Source organism: Myxine glutinosa, chromosome 11 (genome assembly GCF_964187855.1).
Source record: "Myxine glutinosa chromosome 11, kmMyxGlut1.1, whole genome shotgun sequence".
NCBI classification, from domain to species: Eukaryota; Metazoa; Chordata; class Myxini; order Myxiniformes; family Myxinidae; genus Myxine; species Myxine glutinosa.
The window spans coordinates 68,226,671-68,248,086 of NC_136271.1; the positions used below are offsets into that span (position 1 = coordinate 68,226,671).

The 21,416-nt window shown below is 44.7% G+C and overlaps 1 protein-coding gene across 2 annotated transcripts in view; it reads left to right on the top strand.

The window, feature by feature from the left end:
* Window positions 1-21,416, top strand: part of NEMF (nuclear export mediator factor) — a 199,524-nt gene that overhangs the window by 23,280 nt on the left and 154,828 nt on the right. The window contains exons 4-7 of one of the 2 annotated variants that reach the window (XM_078786744.1): window positions 8,540-8,642; window positions 11,557-11,682; window positions 18,862-19,016; window positions 19,908-19,975. In XM_078786744.1, the coding sequence (XP_078642870.1) occupies window positions 8,540-8,642; window positions 11,557-11,682; window positions 18,862-19,016; window positions 19,908-19,975 (452 nt within the window). Of the gene's footprint in view, window positions 1-8,539; window positions 8,643-10,019; window positions 10,259-11,556; window positions 11,683-18,861; window positions 19,017-19,907; window positions 19,976-21,416 lie in introns of those variants that run through there. The other variant, XM_078786745.1, reaches the window with a different exon arrangement.

Genomic DNA, 21,416 nt, shown 5'->3' on the forward strand with positions numbered 1-21,416 from the left:
TCTTGAAGAGTGCCGGGAGAAGGTGAGTCCCTTGGTGAGTAGCTATCGGGAATGTGTTTTGTGCGATGGGATGTTCGGCGAGCTTGGGGGTTGGGATAGACCCGGGAGTTCGTGAAGGGCCCATTGTGAGGGTTACGAATGGTACGGAGTGTGTGGAGAGAGTCTGCGCACCGGTGGGTGCGGGTATGGAGTGTGTGAAAGAAGTGTGTGTGTGTGAGTACGGAGTGTGTGAAAGGCGGCTGCGCACCGGTGTGTGCGAGTATGGAGTGTGTGAAAGAAGTGTGCGCACCGGTGTGTGCGAGTACGGAGTGTGTGGAGTGAGTCTGCGCACCGGGGGTGCGGGTACGGAGTGTGTGAAAGAAGTGTGCGCACTGGTGTGTGCGAGTACGAAATGGAGTGTGAGAAATGATCAGGCTCAGGCATCGACGCCGACCGGGGTAGTGCTTAGTAAGACGAGTAGAGTATGCGAGCCCCGATGAATGGTGCGCCGTGGGGACCGGAGGGAATCGGTGCGGCGTCGGTCTCACGAGGACCGGAGTGCATGATTCCTACCTCGGGAACCCGCACGGTGTTGTTGGCGCCGTACCGCGGCAAGAGCGATCAGCGGGTTTTGAGGGGTAATTTGAAGTGTCGAAGTCGAGCACCTTGCCAGGTGAGGTGCTCTAACCGTGGCCGTTTGGGTCATCGTGTGTGGGACCACAAGGCCCCACGCAGGGATGGACCCTGGCACCTGGGCCCACCTGGGCCCCCTCACCCTCGGATCGTCCATGCTGACCGGTTAAGACCCTACACAGGCGAGCAGGCACCTTCGTGGATCGCTCTGGCCTCAGAGGCCGAGGCGCGACCAAGTACCTCCACAGGGAGGGGCTCGTAGTTTAGAAGACTGGGGGGAGTATTATGCCCCCCACGTGGGGGTATGGTAGTGTGACCATTCCCCACGAAACGGGGCCCATGAGCACTAGTTTAGGGGGATAGCATTGTTAGGCCCATGGAGGGGCCAGCAATGGTTGCTCCATGGGGTCACCGAAGCACTAGCTGAGGGAGGGCTAGGATAATGATTAGGGATCTAGAGAGACCATAGGGACAAGATTTAAGTAGTGACCATGAACTATAGAGGGGACGTAGAGAGTTTTAGATGGTTGTTAACAAAGGGTGTGCGTCGTGTAAAGGGACGACGGGGAAGCACGAGTTATGGGGGAAATCAGTTAGATAAATGATGCTGTGTGTGTGAGTGTAAATGGAATTGTGTAGTGGTGTGAAAATATTTGGTGTGAGAATAAATGGTGTGGAATGCATGGTGCAAAGGATTGAATGGGGGGAGTGGAACCCATTCACGGAGACCCGGCGGGGTAGTTTAAAGGTAGATAGAGGTTACAGGTAAATTGCAAGGATATTGACACCTGTGGTGCTGATTGTGGAGATAGGTTTTTTTTTGTAAGGTGCATGAGGTGGTGGAATGGCTGGGCATGTGGCTTATTAGTAGAAATAGTTATTCGGACACTCCGTCACTGGGAGCTCGTCGGCCAGGTAAGGCCGCAGGTAGGCTCAGGGAGCCAGTTAGGTCAGTGTGAGTGGGGCCGAGGATCCAGGGAAAGGACCCGGGTTGCCCAATGCCAAGGTGGGCATCAGGGGGTAAGCGCCAGGGAGGGCCTTCCCCAGGTAGGTTCGAATGAGGAGCAGGCAAGCTCGGGAGGCAGCTCCAGTGAACGGAGGGGTGCAGGTAGGTAGACCTGCTGGTAGAACCACACGACCCAGGCCCGAAATTGTGCAAGGGCACGAATAGAAAATTTGTGGGGTTAGACCCAAATTGAGTAGGGCACCACAGTGTGGGCAATGGGAATTCGGGTTCTTAGAACCACATAGTTTAAAGAAGGCCGATTGGCAGGGTACAACCCGGGGAGATTAAAATGTGTAATGATGTCAGAGTAGTTAGGATTTTGTGAAGACCCCTTTGCACCATCCACAAGGGGATGGATTTCGCACCACGGGGCTCAATGTTTGATTGGTAAGATGCATCACGACGTTAGTACTAAACATTATGTTCATTCCGCCTTTCCTTCCTGGGATAACCTGGGGGGAGTTGGGGACGAATTTGGAATAAAGAGGGGACGTGGGAGACAAGACGTAGAGACGAATTGTAAATACAAGGAGGGATAGGGTAGTGTAGTTAACGGTGGGGGGCACGAACGGGTAGGGCCAGGCTCGAGTTCACTCTGCCGGCGTTCCTCTCACCTGCTTGTCATACCTGTGTTTTGCATGTGCTACCGTGTCTTTTCCTTTTTGCTCGTTGCGTCTTCTCTTCCTCCCCGATCCAGGACCATCACGAGGACTCACCTTGCCGTCGCAGCATCTTGCTGCTATCCACACTCACATCCATCCATCCATCACCTTATGGACCACTGGCTCAGTGGCCACACCCATCTCCATGGTTTCACCTCTTGGCTGCCTCATCATCTTGCCACACATGGATCACCTGTTGAGTGGCATTAACGCCACACATTTGGACCACGTTTCAAGTGGCCCTGCTCAAGAAATAAAAAGTGATCCATGTGTGGAATTATGAAGATTTAGATGGCCCTGATCTTGAAATGGCCTGTTTGCCATTCAGGGCCAGCCGGTTTTTGTTAGCCTGTCTACCAAGGCAAGAAGACAGAAGATGACACCAGCAACAAGTTCTCCAAGTTTTATTCCTAAAGTCCAGGTCCTGGGTCATAGTTTTTTGTAAAATAAATTGTGTGTAGTGTAAAATGTAAAAAATGTTGCCCACTGGTTATGTGTTTAGTTTCAAAATTCCGGCAATACGTGAACAGTATAAGGTTGTGGGTGTGAATCTGTTAGATAGTTTCTTAACGCATTAGGAGGGACATATTTAGTTTAAAAATGTACATTTAAATGTTAATAATAAAAAAAAAATGTCGCACACACTGGGATTAGAGTTTAAAATGTTAGGGGAATCACATCTACGTGTCACACTAAAAGTAATGTTTAAATGAATGCCAGCTCACCCCAGCCGTTCCATGTGGACGACTCGGGTCGAGTCTTGGTGAGAGAGGGGGTAGTGTTGCGATTGTGCCATAAAGGCAAACCCCCTATAGTTCGTTGCACCACAACATGTAGCCTGCAGAAGTCAGTTATGTCTTATTGAATGTAAAGATTTGCCCTTTCCCATTGTGTAGTAATAAAGACCAAATATGCGTTGAGTTAGGCAGGATGTCAAACCTTTGTGTGATTAAAGGAAGCCATTAAGATATGCAGGAAGGCGTGGCCAACACCACAGGCCCACGTGACTAATGGACAGTGAAACCTCCCCTGAATGAAAGAAGGAAGGAGGAATGAAACCTTCATTGGAGGAGGAGAGATCGAAGGCAAGCATGTGACCAATGATGCGACAAGCTTCAGCCAATGGGAGGCTCTAGAACATTTTGAAGGGCATGGGCAGGTCTGATAGCCCACGTGGAGCGCATTATCACTCTTTGCTTTTGGATTTTGCTGCGCTACACCACCTGTTCTGAACTCTTGTTGTGGATTTCGCCACGTCGACGACCTCCTGCTCTGTTCTCTTTGCCTCGTGGACGACATGATTCTCTTTGCCTGGGATTTTGCCACGTGGACGACACCCTGCTCTGGACTCTCTTGTTTTAGCTCCAACGACACGTGTTTTGGCCTTTGTTCTTCGTCGACACCATCGCTTCTGCGCCGATCCTTTGCGCCATCCGCCTGACCTGCAAGCTGACCATCCGACTCACCTGAGCTGAAGTTGTCTGCCTGCGTGGCAGCTCGTCCCACCTGCGCTGAATCTACCTCAACCTGCGCTGGAGTTTGTCCTTTGGACCTGACCTCATCGAGTCGCGAGCTGCGCACACCAGACCACGTGGCCAATTGCGAGGAATCCCAGCATGTACATCGGTACCCCCTTAACCAGTGTCTTTTTCCCTGTGAGTGTGTGTGTCAGAGTGTGAAGGTGCCAAGTCAGGGTTATTAGTAGGTAAGAGTTGGTAAGCTGTATCTTCGTCTCTGTTTCTCTGTGCCTTCTAAATAAAAGGCTGTACATTTTGTTGTTACTTTCCAACCTGTTCGGTACGTCTTTTCTCCATCGGCCTAGCATCATCCGGGACCGAATTTGGCTAGACTCAGGTCCATAAATCTCATGGGGGTAACGCCGCTTTCCACACCGTGCAAATCCGCTCGGAACCCATAAGGTGTGGGAAAGTGAGGGTTCGATCGCGCGGTTCTTCGGCACTCGTGTGCACCTTGAAGGTATTCGTGATTCTCCGGTATTAACCGAGGGGAATCACGCAACCAAATTGTTGTCAAAGAGGGGGATTTTTGAACCCGGCCCACGCATCAAATTGTTGTCAGGAGTGGGGATTTGAATTACCGCAACAATATATATACTTGGCAAAAAAAGAAACGCAAGTTTTTATGTCAAACCCTAACCCTACCCTAACCCTAACCCTACCCTAACCTACCTACCCCTACCCTACCCTAACCCTACCCTACCCTAACCCTACCCTACCCTAACCCTACCCTACCCTAACCCTACCCTAACAACTCATCGCATTGTCGTCTGCTGAGTGAATTCGGTTCAAGCCTCCATGGACCATAGACTACCACAGGAACATCAACATTCTTATGCAATTTAGCCTTGGAAGCCACAGTAAGTGATTGTTTGAAAATCCATTCAACCCCCATTGTGGTTCAGAGGCATGACGCTCAAGTAATGTGGTTGAAAATACAGGTGCTGAAAATGGTATTACAAATCTTTGTCATTGATAATTATTTGTGCACAAGAATGCACATTTAAAAAAATGCGTCTCATCAACTTGCGTTTCTTTTTTTGCCAAGTATAGATATAGATATCACCGGCATCGATCTCGTATAGCGAGATGCGTTTTACCTGACAAAGTTAAATAATAAAAAAAAACCTAAAAAACTAACACCAGAACCAGAATCTCAGCCTCGCCTTAAATAAATGCATATATACACTTAGTTATAAAATCACAAGATATGGTAAATTTTGTCAGATTTTACTCCAGATTTGGACATTATTTAGTCTACAGCATCCAATCCTCATATCCAAATCCAGATTTTGATGATATACTTCAAGTATGCAATGATTTAATTATCGATCGTGTTTCCAAGGTGAGGCACGTTTGAGTAGGCCGAAACAAAGTGGCGGCCTAAGAACCCAGCGAGGAGCAGTGGGCTGACCAATATGGCAGGCCGCCATATTTCTTTTTATGAGCACCTCGTTAATCATCTTCAAAAAGGATGTCATAACATACCCAAACACCCAGTTTTCATCATGCATTCTGTTGGAGGTCCAGGTGTATGCATGCAAAGTTTGGTGCCGCTAGGTTTCATGGTTTTTGAGTTATGGAGGAGACAGACAGACAGACGGATGGACACTGCCTTTTATTATTATCGATACGACATAACTTTCAATGTGATGATGATGATGATGAGTTAGAATCTAGTGAACTCGGTGAACTCCTCTGAAGAGGATGCAGCTGAGGGTGCTGAAGGTGTCAAGGTGGAGGGGCTGGGGCGACCGTAAAATGGGTGATCGAGAGCTGTTTCGTTGAGTGCTGCAGGTTTATGTGCAACTCTTTGTATGGCAGCAACACATCACCAATCCCTCTTGAACTGGAGGTACCGGTCCGTCACAGGGTCGACATCTTGCAACCTGTCATCAAATGTCCCCATATCCTGCAGCACTTCAGCCAGGAACTTGACGTTGGGCCTCGCTACATCTTCCTCCTCTTCACTGCCCTCCTCCTTGTCTTCTTTGGAATCCTTGATAATTGCCTCCATCTCCTCAGTCAGCTCTTCCCCATGCAAAGCAATGAGCTCCTCCATATCATCAAAGCTCTGAAGTCGTTGACTGCCTGTGGATATAGATTTTGCCAGCAAGCATTGATGATGGAGGCTTTGACTTCGTTCAGAGAGTCTTTGATGGCGCTGATGCAGTGTGCTATGTTGAAGTCCTTCCAACATTCCCTGACGGTAAGTTTGGGGGTCGGACTTCATAGCATCCAAAGTGCGGTGGGTGTAGTACATTTTAAATGTTGATTATTGTTGAAATTACCCATTGGTTGAGTGATTGGATCAGGGAGGTGGTGTTGGGTGGCAGCAAGATGACCTCGACATTGGAACGGGCCACCTTCAGCTCCTCGGGGTGGCCAAGAGCATTGACCACCAGCAGGAGGACCTTGACTGCCAGGTACCTCTCCACTTTAGGGACAAAATAGTTGCGGAACCAATCCATAAAGATGGTAGCTGTTACCGACGCCTTTCTGTTGGCCATCCAAAATACGGGCAGAGTTTGCTTGTTTTTGCCCTTGAGAGCACGCGAGTTTAGGGAACGATACAGCATCATCAGTTTAATCATGCAGTCTCCTTTGGCATTGGTGTTGAGAAGAGATATCCAGTCCTTGGTAGCTTTGAACCCCGATGCTGTCTTCTCTCGCTTTGAGATGAAAGTTCTCATGGGCATTGTCTTCCAAAACATGCTGGTCTTGTCTGCATTGAAGACCTGCTGCTTTCATGGTCCACTGAGGCACACTCACCTCTGAGCTTTACATTGTGGAGACCGTACCTCGTCTTGAAGTGGTCAAACCTCCCCTGCTAGCTTGGAAGGGGCTGGGGTCACTCGTACCCGCATCGCTCGTACCCGCGTCACTCGTGTTTGCAGCACCACCCGCACCAGCCCGATGATTGGCCGCAAATGTAGAAGTAGGCCACATTTTATGTACTGCAAATACGCGGCGTCCTCGAATGTCGACTCCAAGAATATCGGGGTTTCAGGGTACATTTTATATCGGGTGCATTTTAAAGGCCATTTTCCCTACTAGAGCGGGGGTTAGCCTTGCGGTCCCCATGACAATCTTCTCCATTTTGCCCTATTTTCTGCATCTCTCCTTGTTAACCCCCTTGCCCGCATTTCTTCTTCCACCATCTTTAGCCAAGTTTTTCTCGGTCTTCCCCGTCCTCTACTTCCTTCTACATTCATTTCCATCACTCTTCTCAACCAGTCACTTTCATCCTTCCTCAACACATGACCAAACCATCTCAACCTGTTCCTCTTCACAGCATCGTTGCACATAAAATCGCCAAACTTTACACACATATTTGTCTTGCCCTGGAGTAGACTGTGCCCAATTTTTAACTCTCTCGGCCCAAGGCCTCCATTATGACATCATAATATGATAATTCGACAAGTACAAAACTTCATCCAATCAAGATGCAATTTCTTGAGCGCCATGTCGGCATAAACCGGTGGAGAAAAAAAAATGATGACGTCATCGGTCACGTTGTTCGGCCGCCATCTTGGAAAAAACCGAAAAACTTTGCACCTCTATCTCCGAAAGTGTTGAATATACGAAATTGAGACATGGCTCATTGTAAAGAACTCTCCATGGGGAATACAATATGTTAATGATTATATCATAGGTGCCTCCATTATGACGTCATAATTTGACAAGTACAAAACTTCATCCGATCAAGATGAAATTTCTTGAGCATAATCTAGGAATAAATGAGTTTAGAAAACAAATATTGATGACGTCATCGGACACGTGGTTCGGCCGCCATATTTGTCCAACATGGCCGATAAAAAAAAGTACATTCTGGCAAGTCCTCGGTCTCTGACCGATTTTTCATTCTGTCTGTCTGTCTGTTTGTTTGTCTGTCAATCGCCTACAGGTCACAATTTTAAACCGATCTTCACGAAACTACACCAGATGGTAGAGTTGGTCATAAGGAAGAAGCCTATTGATTTTGAGGTCAAAGGTCATCTTGAAGTCGAAATTCTAAAATTGTCATTTTTCAACCCGATTGACTTGAAAATTCAGCAGCAATTGCATATTGAGTCACTAAATTGGAAAACCAAATATTTTTGAGGTCAAAAGTCAACTCAAGGTCAAACTTACAAAATCATCAATTTTCATCTGAAAAATAGTCAATTTTCATCCGATTGACTTGAAAGTGAAACAGCAATTTCATAGTCCCTCACTGAATTGGAAAACAAACTATTTTAAGGTCAACCAAGGTCACTCTTCTAAAATCATGAATTTCCATCTGAAAAATTGTCTATTTTCATCCTATTAACTTGAAAATTTAACAGCAATTGCATAGTGCATCACTAAATTTTGAAACGATCTATTTTAAGGTAGAAAGGTCAAAGGTCAACTCAAGGTCAAACTACTATTATCAATTTTAATCTGAATATCATCAATTTAAATCCGATTGACCTGAACTTTAAGATTGTCAATTTTAATCTTAATGAAATGGATAATTTCATATATCCATGGCAACTTTTTATTATCTTATTATTAGATTTTGCAAGTATCGTGCTCAACATGACGTCTTCTTGTTTTATTTTATTATTTTATTTTAGATTCTTTTTTAGGTTATTATTTTATATTTGATTATCATTATTTGTGGAGAAGATGTACTCATCTTTGCATGGACAACTGTTTCTACTCCAAATTACACAAGTCGAGATAGAATGTGGTTTCACCGCCCTGTTGAACGGCAGACCCGATACCAAAGTAATGCTGCTTATCGAGTCCGGGATCAGAATCCACACCACGGACTTTGAATGGCCAAAGAACATATTCCCCTCAAGTTTCTCGATGAAGGTGAGCTCAACTTGTGGGGTTTTATTTTTGGTTCGCGAGTTATCAAGTGACCACTATATTCATTGTGTGTGTGTGTGTGTGTGTGTGTGTGTGTGTGTGTGTGTGTGTGTGTGTGTGTGTGTGTGTGTGTGTGTGTGTGTGTGTGTGTGTGTGTGTGTGTGTGTGTGTGTGTGTGTGTGTGTGTGTGTGTGTGTGTGTGTGTGTGTGTGTGTGTCCCCGTCTAGCCCCACAGAGCTCGGTTTTTTTTTTTTTTTTCATTTTAAAAATGTATTTATTTATTTATTATTATTAGTTTTTTCATTTCATTTTTCACCGAATTTTCGGTATTGTGTAGCTAACTAACCTCATAACTGATTATACATTATTTTCTATCTCATTTTAAGGTCAGTAACCTTCGTTTTGACATTTCCAGGCCTGGCCTGTCCGGGCTTGTTTCGGTTATAGTCTATCCTTTGTCATTGAATACCGCTCGCTCGTGAACCATCGTCGTCTCCTGACTTTTTTTTTTTGTTTTTTTTTTTTGTATACAAGATTGTATACACTGACTCTTGTAAGAGCTAACATTAATGACAAAAAAAACAAACAGATACATAAGACAAAATAAAGGGAGCGGGAGATAATATGGGGAGAGAGGGGGAAGCACGCAAGTACAACATTTGAGAGCAGGGACATCGGGAGATCTCTGGGAGGGAGAGGGATTGGGGGGAAGGCTTGGGAAGGGGTGTGGGGGATGAGGGAGGTAAAAAACACATGGAGTGAAAAAAAACCAAAAATAACATGGTCACAGCTAGGACTTCTCGGAAAGAAGTCGGTATTTCAGAAAAGTGGATCTGGGCTGAATTAACGGTGGTAGAGAAGATCAAGGTTTTGGATGGGGGAAGATAAGAGATGGTGGTGACCAGCTGTTTTAAAGACCTGGAGGGAGGAGTGGGATTGAAGAGAGTGAGGGAGTTTGTTCCAGAGATGGGAGTGAAGAGGAATGAAAGAGTGAAGGTGAGCAGAGAGTCTTGATTTTGGCAATTTCACCAGAAGAGGGTTGCTGGCAGATCTTGTGTGTCCTGCAGGAATATTTGGGGGACACAGCACAGACAGGGCTGGGGGGAGAGGGGGGGCTTGGCCAGAGAGGAGTCGGTAGAAGACAGAAAGACCACCAACCTGCCTGTGGTGTGAGTGAGTGAATGGCCCTCAGAGTTAGCTTCATCGCGGGAGATTCCAATGATTCTGAAATTGAATAACAGGTCGAATAACGGTCGAATAACGAATAACGGGTTGGTCGAATAACAGGATGCAGGGCTAATGTGTGGGTCGGTTGCGGTTCAATTTCCAGTTTTAATCAGCTGGCAACTGCGTTTCAAAATTTTCCAGGCATAGCCGGACACTTCAGACAAGCATTTGCTCGTTTGGCTCAAAGACTAAAATGTGACTCGGTGTGCAAATTGCACAGTTATCGTCCCGTTTCAGCTGGATTCATGGCTTGGAAGCGTTTGGCTGTTAATCCTTAAAGAGGAGCTTTGCGCGGTGTTAGTTTTCTGACTCGCTTGTTCTCGTACAAACTTGAATTGCAACAGGAAAACGATCGTCATTTGGGTGAAACGAATCTCATGATGGTCTCATCGGTGAGAAACGGGAAGTGGGAACAAAGAGTGAATGAAGTTGTTTTGATGAAGGAAATGCGAGGGTGCGTTCATGTATTTTGCCGAATGTGATTTGCCTCCCAATTTGCTTTACTCGGTTTCCTTTCTTCTTTCCTGAGATTTGTGGCAGTGTGATGTTGAAAAAAACGTTGATACTGTTCATCTCATTGGGATATGTTTTGATGGAATTACTGTGAAACAGAATACAATGCAAAGGACCATCTTTTTGTTTTCTTGCACAATTAAATATGTTTTTGTGCAGGTAATTTTAATATAGCATTCTTAAGCTTTACAAATTGAAGAAATCGTCAATTTTCAAAAGAAACAGTGAAATGAAGTTGGAAAAAAAACTGTTGGGAAAACATTACAAATACTGTACTGGAACAGCACTCGATAGAGTGCATACCTCTGCTAGGCTGAACAGTTTATGTTTTGTATCACACTGATAGGACGGATCTGGATTCGGACCTGAACCAAAATCTAATGGGCTTGTTCTTATCACCTACCTAAGTCGTTCGTCTAGTTTTGTCATCATCTGTTCACAAATGAAATATGCACTACTATATATTGTTTTTAGCCTGGTGTTGGCTTCGCGGTTCGGGTGCCGGTTTGGGATCCTAGGATCCTGGGTTCGAATCCCGGCCGATCGCTGAATTAATGCCAGGAGGGTTGACTCAGCCTGTCATCCTTCCGAGGTCGGCAAATTGAGTACCAGCTTGCTGGGATGAATGATCACAGTGTGTACCCCGATTTAGAATAGGTACACCGTATCCCTGCGCATCATAAGAGCGTGACCAAGGGTTGGCGTCAGGAAGGGCATCCGGCCATAAAAACATTGTCTCAAACAGGGAACCATGATTGTCATGGGGCCGGCAAGGCTACCCCCTGCTCTAGCGGGGAAAATGGCCTTAAAACGATCATTCATTCATTTTATACTATATATTGTTTTTGCACCATCTCTCAATGGTGGAGAATCACTGAAAAAGTTACTTTCTGGGTCTTCACCAAAATCGAATGAATTCGTCCTTGTCACACACCAACATGTCCGCCAAGTTTCATCTGAATTGGTCCATAACGTTTTGAGATGTCCTGCTCACAGATGGGTGAAAACACAACCGCAGTCTACATTCAGGGGCTGAGGCGAAAAAGTTAATAATAGTATGGCATTATGATTGGGATTTGACGTTACATTGTTTCATTTCATTTTTTTTTTCCATTGCCTTACTTAGCTACAGACTGCACTATAGGGAGACATTTTCCCCCACCCCCCTCCTTTCTAGTGCCGAAAACACCTTCGTTCTCGTCGTTTGGTGGCCATCACTCAACTTGGTGCAGACCGCATTGTGGACCTCCAGTTTGGGTCAGAGGAGGCTGCCTATCACCTGCTGGTTGAGCTTTACGACAGGGTGCGTACCATTAAATGCACGTCGAATCTTCCTCCAATGAAAATCGTTTACAGCACTCCATGAACAGTGCCTTGGATAGAATCTCAGCCTGCCTTCTGGCTTTTATTTACACACCTTGTCCTGTATGTAGACACTCGTAGAAAAGTTAAAATGAATTATTTTGCAATGCATCTTTGTAGCAAGGCCTCCTTTGGGGGGTGGTGGTCATCTCTGATTCTGTCCAGAAAATTATGTTAAACAGATGGCTCTCCTCAGATGAGAACTTAATGAAATTCATTATTGCATGCACTGCCAGCTATGCTTCTTGGAACTTCAAAGCTTGTAATAGCATTTTCGTTTTGTTAGTCACTCATCCTGGCTCCTTAACAGGAAGAGAGGCGGAGTTACATAAACAAATACATTGGGTGCTTTGTCACAGCCTTCTCATCAGGTTGAGGGTCTTCTCATTGCCTTCTCATGGGATTCTCATTCACTGGAATACAACAGCTCTCGTGTTGAGCCAACACCAAATCTGTGGATGATAAATACAATTGGAGTTACTCACAACTACCAAGGCTTCCAAGCAGTAGCATGTAGGGTTGAAAGAAGAATTATGAAATTTAGTATTTTTGTAACTGCTACAACCGCAAACCTAGACAAAGCTGTTTTCTGGCCGACATTGGCATTAGTGTCTTGTTTGCTTTGGATGACATCTTGCTTGCTGAGGAAGGATTCACTCGATTATGGTGAGTGATGAGATGTTAAAAAACTGTCAATTTTGCCCCATGTCAGCTATTATATTTTGCAGAGATGCTTCTCCATAAAGTTTAAGTGTCCTGGTCCATCAAACTATGCATCTGACATTGTGAATTGATCAGTTTAGCAGTTCTAAAGAAAATCTTTGAAATTTCTTTGAAAAGATAAATAAATTGTAAATCCAACATAGCCACCAAACCTTTGGACCAATTGGAGGATATGCACTAGATCTCATGACTTGTAACAATCCTGTGAAGTTTTAAGTTTATCGGTTAACCGGTTTAACCCGGTGTGTACGACGGTTTAGAATAGGTACACTGTATCTCTGCGTGTCGTAAGAGGCGGCTAAAAGGGTTGGCGTCAGGAAGGGCATCCGGCCATAAAAACATTGCCTCAAAAAGGGAACCATGACAATTACAACTACATATGGGCAGGGTACAGCCCGAAGTACCCCGTGGGGGATCCCACTCCCTCTCGTCAAAACTCAAGGTGGGGAACCCGATCAAAGCAAGAAATCACTTGGAAAGTGGAAATCACTCCATTGATGACGACGAAACGTCTGATGCCCGACGTGGAGATCGGTTTCTGAGGTTTGGGACATGGAATGTAGGGACAATGACAGGGAGATCAGGAGAGTGGTGGAAGTATTGGTCGGAAGGAGAGTGGACATATGCTGTGTGCAGGAGACGAGATGGAAGGGAAGTGGAGTGTGAATGGTGAAGGGCAGGCAGGGACAGAAATACAAGTTTGTGTGACAAGGGTGCCTGGAAGGCGTGCATGGTGTTGGTGTCCTGTTTTCTGAGGAGTTTGTAGATAGTGTGGTGAGTGTGACTAGAGTGAGTGAAAGGTTGATGATGTTGAAAATGATGATTGGAAAGCTCATGGTGAACGTCATCTCGGGATATGCTCTGCAGGTCGGTAGGAGCGATGAAGAGAAGGACAAGTTCTGGTGTGCAATAGAGAAGCTGATGGAAAACGTGAAAGATGAGGAAGTTGTTGTGGTAGGAGGAGACCTAAATGGACATGTGGGAAGGAGTATGGACGGTTTTGGGGGAGTTCATGGGGGTTACGGATATGGTGTGAGGAATGGAGAAGGTGAAAGGATTTTGGAGTTTGCTGATGGAGCTGATTTGTTGATTTGTAATACTCAGTTCCAGAAAGAGGATAATAAGCCTGTTACATACACGTCAGGTGGGTTGACGACAACCGTTGACGACCTGCTGGTGTGTAGACGAGATAGGGGGAACCTCTGGGGCACAAAGGTGATCCCGGGGGAGGAGGCTGTTTCACAGCACCACTTGGTTGTCTGCGACATAAGGGTGAAAGGTGCGAGGAGAGCTCGGCGGGTGAAGTACCAACCGAGAATGAAGGTGTGGAGGTTGAAAGAGGTGACAGTGAGGGAGGCATTAAAAGAGAGGCTGAGTATGGTGGAGGATGATGTGGTTGAGCTTGAAAGTGGTTGGATGTCAATGAAAGATAGTCTTTCGGCTCTGTTGGGAGCCGTTGGTGAGGTATGTGGATGGACAAAAGGACCACCGATGGACAAAAGGCACTCGGAAACATGGTGGTGGGATGATGAAGTTGGAAAGAGGATCGACGAGAAGAGGAAGAAGTTCAAGGAGTGGCAGAAGGCGAAGGGTAAGGGGGCAGAAAAGGCAGAGCATGAAAGTTATAAGGCAGTCAAGAAGGCTGCAAAGAAAGAGGTAGCAAAGGCGCAGGAGGCATGTAGGAAAATGTTCGAAGAACGCTTGGATTCGGAAGAGGGTCAGAGAGCTGTATTCAGGATTGCAAAGCAGATAGCAAAAGAGAGGTGTGATGTGATGGGGGTGAGTTGCTTGAAGGATGAAGTGGACAAATTGCTGTGGACCCAGATGGAATTAAAGGAAGATGGAAGAGATATATGGAAATGCTGTTGAATGCAGAGAATGAATGGGATGGCAACATAGAGAGTAACCCAGTTTTAGGACCGGCAGAGAAGATAACTGAGAAGGAGGTTGAGGAAGCGATAAAAGCAATGTAGAGTAGAAAAGCGGGAGGGCCGACGGGAGTTGTGGGAGATATGTTGAAGGTAGCAGGAAGTTGGGGTGTGAAGAGAATGACAGAGATCTGTAATCTGGTGGTGAAAGAAGGCCGCATTCCCGTGGATTGGGAACTGCGTATCCTCGTCCCTCTATACAAGGGGAAAGGTGACCCTCTGGACTGTGGCTCGTATCGAGCGATAGAGTTATTGGAGCTTGGAATGAAGGTATTGAAAAGGGTGTTGGAGAGGAGGATAAGGAAGAAAGTGAAGATCGATGCAATGCAGTTTGGATTTATGCCATTTGGAAATGCAGTTTGAAATGCAGAAATGCAGTTTGGAAATGCAGTTTGGTTTGTTGATCTGGAGAAAGCATTCTATAGTGTTCCACGCGAGTTGTGACATGGGCATTGAGGAAGTTAGGAGTGGAGGAATGGTTGATCAGAGTAGTGATGGAAATGTACGAAAGAGCACGCACAGCTGTAAGGACGAAGGACAGGAACAGTGGTGAGTTTGAGCTGAAGGTGGGAGTGCATCAGTGCATTAGGTGTCATTACTAAGTCCACTACTATTTGTAGCTGTGATGGAGGTGCTGGCTCGGAACGTAAAGGAGGGTTTACCGTGGGAGTTGTTGTATGCAGATGATCTGGTGTTGATTGCAGAAAGTATGGATGGACTGAAGGAGAAGATGAACAAGTGGAAGGAATGTATGGAGACAAAAGGTCTGAAGGTGAATATCAGAAAGATGAAGGTGATGGCAAGTGGTAAAGCATGTGGTGAGGTGGAAAGAACTGGGAAGTGGCCATGTGCTGTGTGCAGGAAGGGTGTCGGAGTGAACTCCATTCTATGTGCGCTGAGTGGGTTCATCAAAAATGTAGTGGTTTGAGAGGGTCATTAACCAGTGTGGCAGCTACATTCAAGTGTAAGGTGTGCACAGAGGGAGCTGTAGATGGAGGAAATGTTGAGTTGGATCTTGGAGACGTCATGAAGCTGGAAGGTGTGAAAACATTTTGCTACCTCGGAGACATGCTGAATGGAGAAGGTGGATCAGACTCGGCAACGGTTACTAGAGTGAGATGTGCGTGGAAGACGTTTCGGGAACTGAGTGGCGTGCTGACGAGGAGGGGAGTGTCGTTGAAGCTGAAGGGAAAGGTGTATGCTGCATGTGTGAGAAGTGTTATGATTTATGGGAGCGAGACATGGGTAATGAACGTAGAGCAGCAACGAAGGCTGGAGAGGGTGGAAATGCGAATGGTTCGGTGGATGTGTGGAGTTTCGTTGAGAGAGAGGAAGACAAGTGATGAATTGCGAAAGATGATTGGAATATAGCCTGTGATGGATGCTGTGAAGAGAAACAGGTTGTAATGGTTTGGTCATGTGTTGAGGAAGGATGAAAGTGACTAGTTGAGAAGAATGATGGAAATGAATGTCGCAGGAAGTAGAGGACAGGGAAGACCGATAAAGACTTGGCTAAAGATTGTGGAAGAAGAAATGTGGGCAAGGGGGTTAACAAGGGGAGATGCAGAAAATAGGGCAAAATGGAGAAGATTGTCATGGGGACCGCAAGGCTAACCCCCGCTCTAGCAGGGAAAATGGCCTTTAAATGCCTGTTATTATAGCGGTCTGAGAAAATCACGTCATGAAATGTGGAGAAACTGTCGTCGTCGTAGTGGTAGTAGTAGCAGCACCGTGGGGGACTGACGGCTATTTCCCCATGGTTTCTGAAAAGATTTTTGAATGAAATACCATTATTAGGGGCAAAAACCCCCCTTTCACCCTCATTATAGGGATGGGGAGCACAACCACAGTGGAGACCTTGCTGTCCTGATGCATCATACCAAATTTGTTCCATATCGGTTGGGTACTTTGTGAGACATTTTGGTCATATGTTAATGGACGGCTGGACTCCTGACACACTTTGAGGTTATTTCAGAGAAATAACCTAATATGACTCCAGCAAGAACAGTCTTCCAGCCATACTAACTTGATGGCCCAATAGTTGTATTGTCATGTGTATGGCAACTTCCAGTCAGGACTTGACCACACCCGAGGGTTTTACCCTTGCACACTGAAGCCAAAACTTCAAAGATTGCCAAATTATAACTATTTCTCACGAGCTCATGCTGAGCGGTTCTCGCCGGCTTATGATCCAGGTGGAGAGGGAGGGGGTGGGAGGGGCATCCCCAATAGTTGCGTAATTGCTCATCTAAATGTGGCAGAAAATGTCTAAATCGGGCACGAGCTTTCAATTGTGATGAAATATTTCCAACGTAGGAATATTAAAATAGTTTGATCGATGTGGTGAGAACCTTGTGTGAACACACAAAACATACCTCAAATTAACACAAGTGGCAAACTAGAACGGTACTTGGTAGAGCACACACCTCTGCCAGGTTGACCATTTTACATTTTATATCCCACTGATGGGCCGGATTTGCACCCAGCCTGACCCAAAATATAATCGGCTTGTTCTCGTCACTTATTCAACTTATCCACCAAATTTTGTCATAACTTATTTACAACGAATTGAGATATTGTGCCATTTATCGTTTTTTGCCTCTCTTTTTCAATTTTGAATGATCACTTTCAAAACTCAGGTAGCCTGATCCGGCATCCTCGCCAAAATCTAATCAGCTTGTTCTTGTCACTTATTCAACTTATCCACCAAATTTTGTCATAACTTATTTACAACGAATTGAGATATTGTGCCATTTATCGTTTTTTGCCTCTTTTTCAATTTTGAATGATCACTTTAAAAACTCAGGTATCCTGATCCGGAATCCTCACCAAAATCTAATCATTTAGTTTTTCTCACACACCCAAACTGTTCACCAAGTTTTGCCTGAATCCGTCCATCACCTTTTTGGGATATTCCACTCACAAACAGACAGGCAAACAGTGGTGAATACATAACCTCCGTCCATCTTAGGTGGCGGAGGAAACAAGCTCCTGAGAAGTACACTAGGCTATACCACGTCCAGGGCCCAATCGAGGATTGGGTGCATTGAAGTAATCTTTCAATGTCAGTTAGTGTTTATGACAATCTTCAACAAAATGTTTGACGCTGATACCAATCTTTGTTCACAGGAAAGGAATTGTATATTTTGAGTATACGCGCACTCTAGTTTGCCACTTGTTAAATTCCCATTTTGAGTATTTAACCGTATGAGTATACGGTTAAAAGGAATAATTGTATATTTTGAGTATACGCGCACTCTAGTTTGCCACTTGTTAAATTCCCATTTTGAGTATTTAACCGTATGAGTATACGGTTAAAAGGAATAATTGTATATTTTGAGTATACGCGCACTCTAGTTTTCCACTTGTTAAATACCCATTTTGAGTATTTAACCGTAGGAGTATACGGTTAAAAGGAATAATTGTATATTTTGAGTATATGCGCAGTCTAGTTTGCCACTTGTTAAATACCCATTTTGAGTATTTAACCGTATGAGTATACGGTTAAAAGGAATAATTGTATATTTTGAGTATACGCGCACTCTAGTTTTCCACTTGTTAAATACCCATTTTGAGTATTTAACCGTAGGAGTATACGGTTAAAAGGAATAATTGTATATTTTGAGTATATGCGCAGTCTAGTTTGCCACTTGTTAAATACCCATTTTGAGTATTTAACCGTATGAGTATACGGTTAAAAGGAATAATTGTATATTTTGAGTATATGCGCAGTCTAGTTTGCCACTTGTTAAATACCCATTTTGAGTATTTAACCGTATGAGTATACGGTTAAAAGGGATAATTGTATATTTTGTAACTTCCTTTTGATTGGCCAGTTTTACATTTGGGTTGATATTGTTGATATTTTGTTTTACCTTGTCACTGGACCACTATGGCTGATGGAGCTGTTTGGAGAACTAAATGTGGGAATGAAACCCTTTTTGTAATGTCGTTCTCAGTCGTGTTTATTCACGTTTCTCATATTCAGTACGATTGTTCAAACATTTTGATAATCTGCATTGTTTTTATGTCCTAACTATAGAAGAACCACCTTTAGAGCCCATTTTTCCCTGCAGAGCGGGGGTTGGCCTTTTTTGGGCACCATGGTCCCCTTTTTGAAGCATTGTTTTATGGCCAGATGCCCTTCCTGCCACCAAACCTGTTAGTCAGCTCTTGCGACACAAAGGGAATTACCAGTGAACTGGAACTCAATTTGCCGACCTCGAAAGGATGACAGGCTGAGTCAACCCCCAATTTGTTAATTCATCGATCGACCGGGATTCGAACCCAGGATCCTAGGATCCCAAGCTGGCACCCTAACCGCTAAGCCAACACCAGGCTTCATTATGTCCTAAATATGTAAGGTGGAATTAGAGTTCTATATTATGGATTGTGACTCACAGTAACGCTTTGGAAAGGAACAAAATAACGTTGTTGCCTTTTCCTGGTATGATGCGGTGCATTGCTAGGGGAATATTGTACTGACAGACTATGAGTACATGATCTTGAACTTGCTGCGGTTTCGTTCGGCCGAAGCCGACGGTGAGGATGTGCGCTTCGCTGTTAGAGAGCGGTACCCTGTCGAGCTCGCCAAGCCGTTATCACCGCCTCTTGACAAAGACAGGTGAGGGGCCACAAATATTTATTTCTACCATTCTGCTTTATCACCCGAAGGAAGTGAAACTACGCAGTTGAGCTTGTATATGATGCAAGCAATCTTTGTTCACCAACAATCATACAGCACAATGGCTGAAATGCAAAATGGTTTATGCTTAATAATGTGTAGGGTATTCTTATATTGACCATCCATCAGGTTAAAATTGTAGTTTACAGTACTGTACGTGCTTTGCTTCCTGGTGCTTTCAGTGAGCAGCAATGAGACAGCACTAACGACACTTAATTATTAGAATGATGCAGAATAGCAAACTTGGCTTTGAGCTGTCTTGTCGGGGGTTTGAATCCCGCCCCATTTATATACTGTCTGATTGGTGCTTTGCGGGCAAGGCATTACATCACAGTGTTCCATCCATCAGGTGGATGTTAAGCTGGGTGCACGTATACTTGCAAATCCTGGTGGACGTTAAATATTCCACGGTATGATTTGACAAAGCAAAGGTGAGTTGTCGCTGCTATCCTGGCTAAATTGGAAATTCCTGGTTGAACATACAGGGACACTGTGTCAATGGTGCAATGTTGCATCAATTGGTGCAGCAGCAGGCCAGCGTTGTAATGAATCCCGGTCCAATATGCATTCGCGTATGATGATGCCAACAACATATTATAAATGTGAAATGGTGACCATTTCACCATCTGGTGCTTTGAGTTGTTGGCCACATGATCAAAAATGCTTTCTCTTTGAAAAGATTCATGGCTGCATATGTTCTACGATCAAGGAGTTCTATTAATAACCTCTTAATTATTTTTTACATTTATGATTGTAAAAGAGATATAATTTGCTTTTGTGTGAAGATGACACGAGGTAAGAATGCATCTTGTGATGTGATGTGTCCTGCAGGGTTTCTGAAATTATTGCTAGTATGAAGAATGGTGAGCAGCTCAAGAGATCCTTTGCATCACATATTGGTGAGTTTGTACAGGTTAAGTTACTGCATTGCTTGTGTGGGCTAGTCTGATGGCCTAGAGGTGCTCACACTTGCCTCTAAGCTGTCGAGCCTGGTTTTGAATCCGGGTCCAGCTACAAACTGCTATCCTGGTACTTTGCAGGCAGGTGATTCATCAGTACATGCCGTCCATTGGATGGACATTAAGCAGATGTCCCATCTCCCAGAATTAGTTGGTGGACAGCAAATATCTCACGATGTCTTTCACAAGAGTAGGCGAGCTATCAACAAAAAAAATCCTCCAAATTTTCTGCCGTAACTTTGTGTTTCCCCTGTTCCAAGGGAACGGAGTGCAAAAGCATCAACCCCAAGGCCTTTGTGCTGTTTGATCAACACCCAAGCTTTTGAGCTCAACCCCCAAGGCCTTTGCTGGATTTGATTCCCAATGTAAATATCATTTGTCGGCTTGGTATTTCATCAGTGTGATGTCCTTTGGATGGGACTATAATCTGGTTGTCCCATGTACTAGCATTAATTGGTGGCCATTGATAATCCCTCGGTGTCTTTCGTGCTTGTCTTGTCTTCATCGGAGGCTCGTTCAAACCCGTTATACCCCTGGAGTCAACATGACCCGGTATTTCTTGTTGGTCGTTGTTTCGTGTGTTTGATTATTTTTGTCTTTCATATTATTGTTGAAATCTTACCTTGGAGATGCATCATCTTTCTACGCCATTGCAGTGAGATTAAATACGTGCTGTAATACCAGCTTTAAATGTTTGTTTCATCAGTGTTGATCTTGGCTTCCTCTGCACTGAGCTTAACGAGCTAGACGTACTGTCACCGGATATGTGGCAATACATTGCCTCAAGTCAATAATTAGTTGGACCCCACTATTCGCGGGTTCCGTGTATTCGCGGATGATAAAATGCGACCTGTTTCTCTATTCACGGAAAAGTGTCCCGCGAATTCGCGTTTTTTTTTCTATTTGCGGCCGTTTTCTGAAAATTCGCAGTTTTTCAGGGGCGCAATTTTTTTTTTTCACGAGTCGTTAGCTTCACATACGGTATTAATAACACCTTCGTGGATTATCGTCGACATTAGCGGGATTTGCCTCGCCATTCGCGGATTTTGCTTCTCAATTCGCGGTTTGGTCCTCTCTATTCATGGTTTGGTCCTCTATTCGCAGATGTTCATGACTCGGGAACCTATCCCCCCCCTTTTTCCATTGAACCAATGCCCCACTATTCGCGGGTTTTGCTATTCATGGATTTTCCAGGAATGTATCCCCCGTGAATAGCGGGGTTCAAGGGTATATGTATCTTCATTTAAAGAAAAGTTTTGAAGTGGGATAATTTAAGTTTCTATTTCCAAACTTGTACTTTACAAAATCATTTATTTATTATATTGGTTAATAAATACGAATATTTAAACCATGCCATTATTAATACATTTTTCTCCCCAAC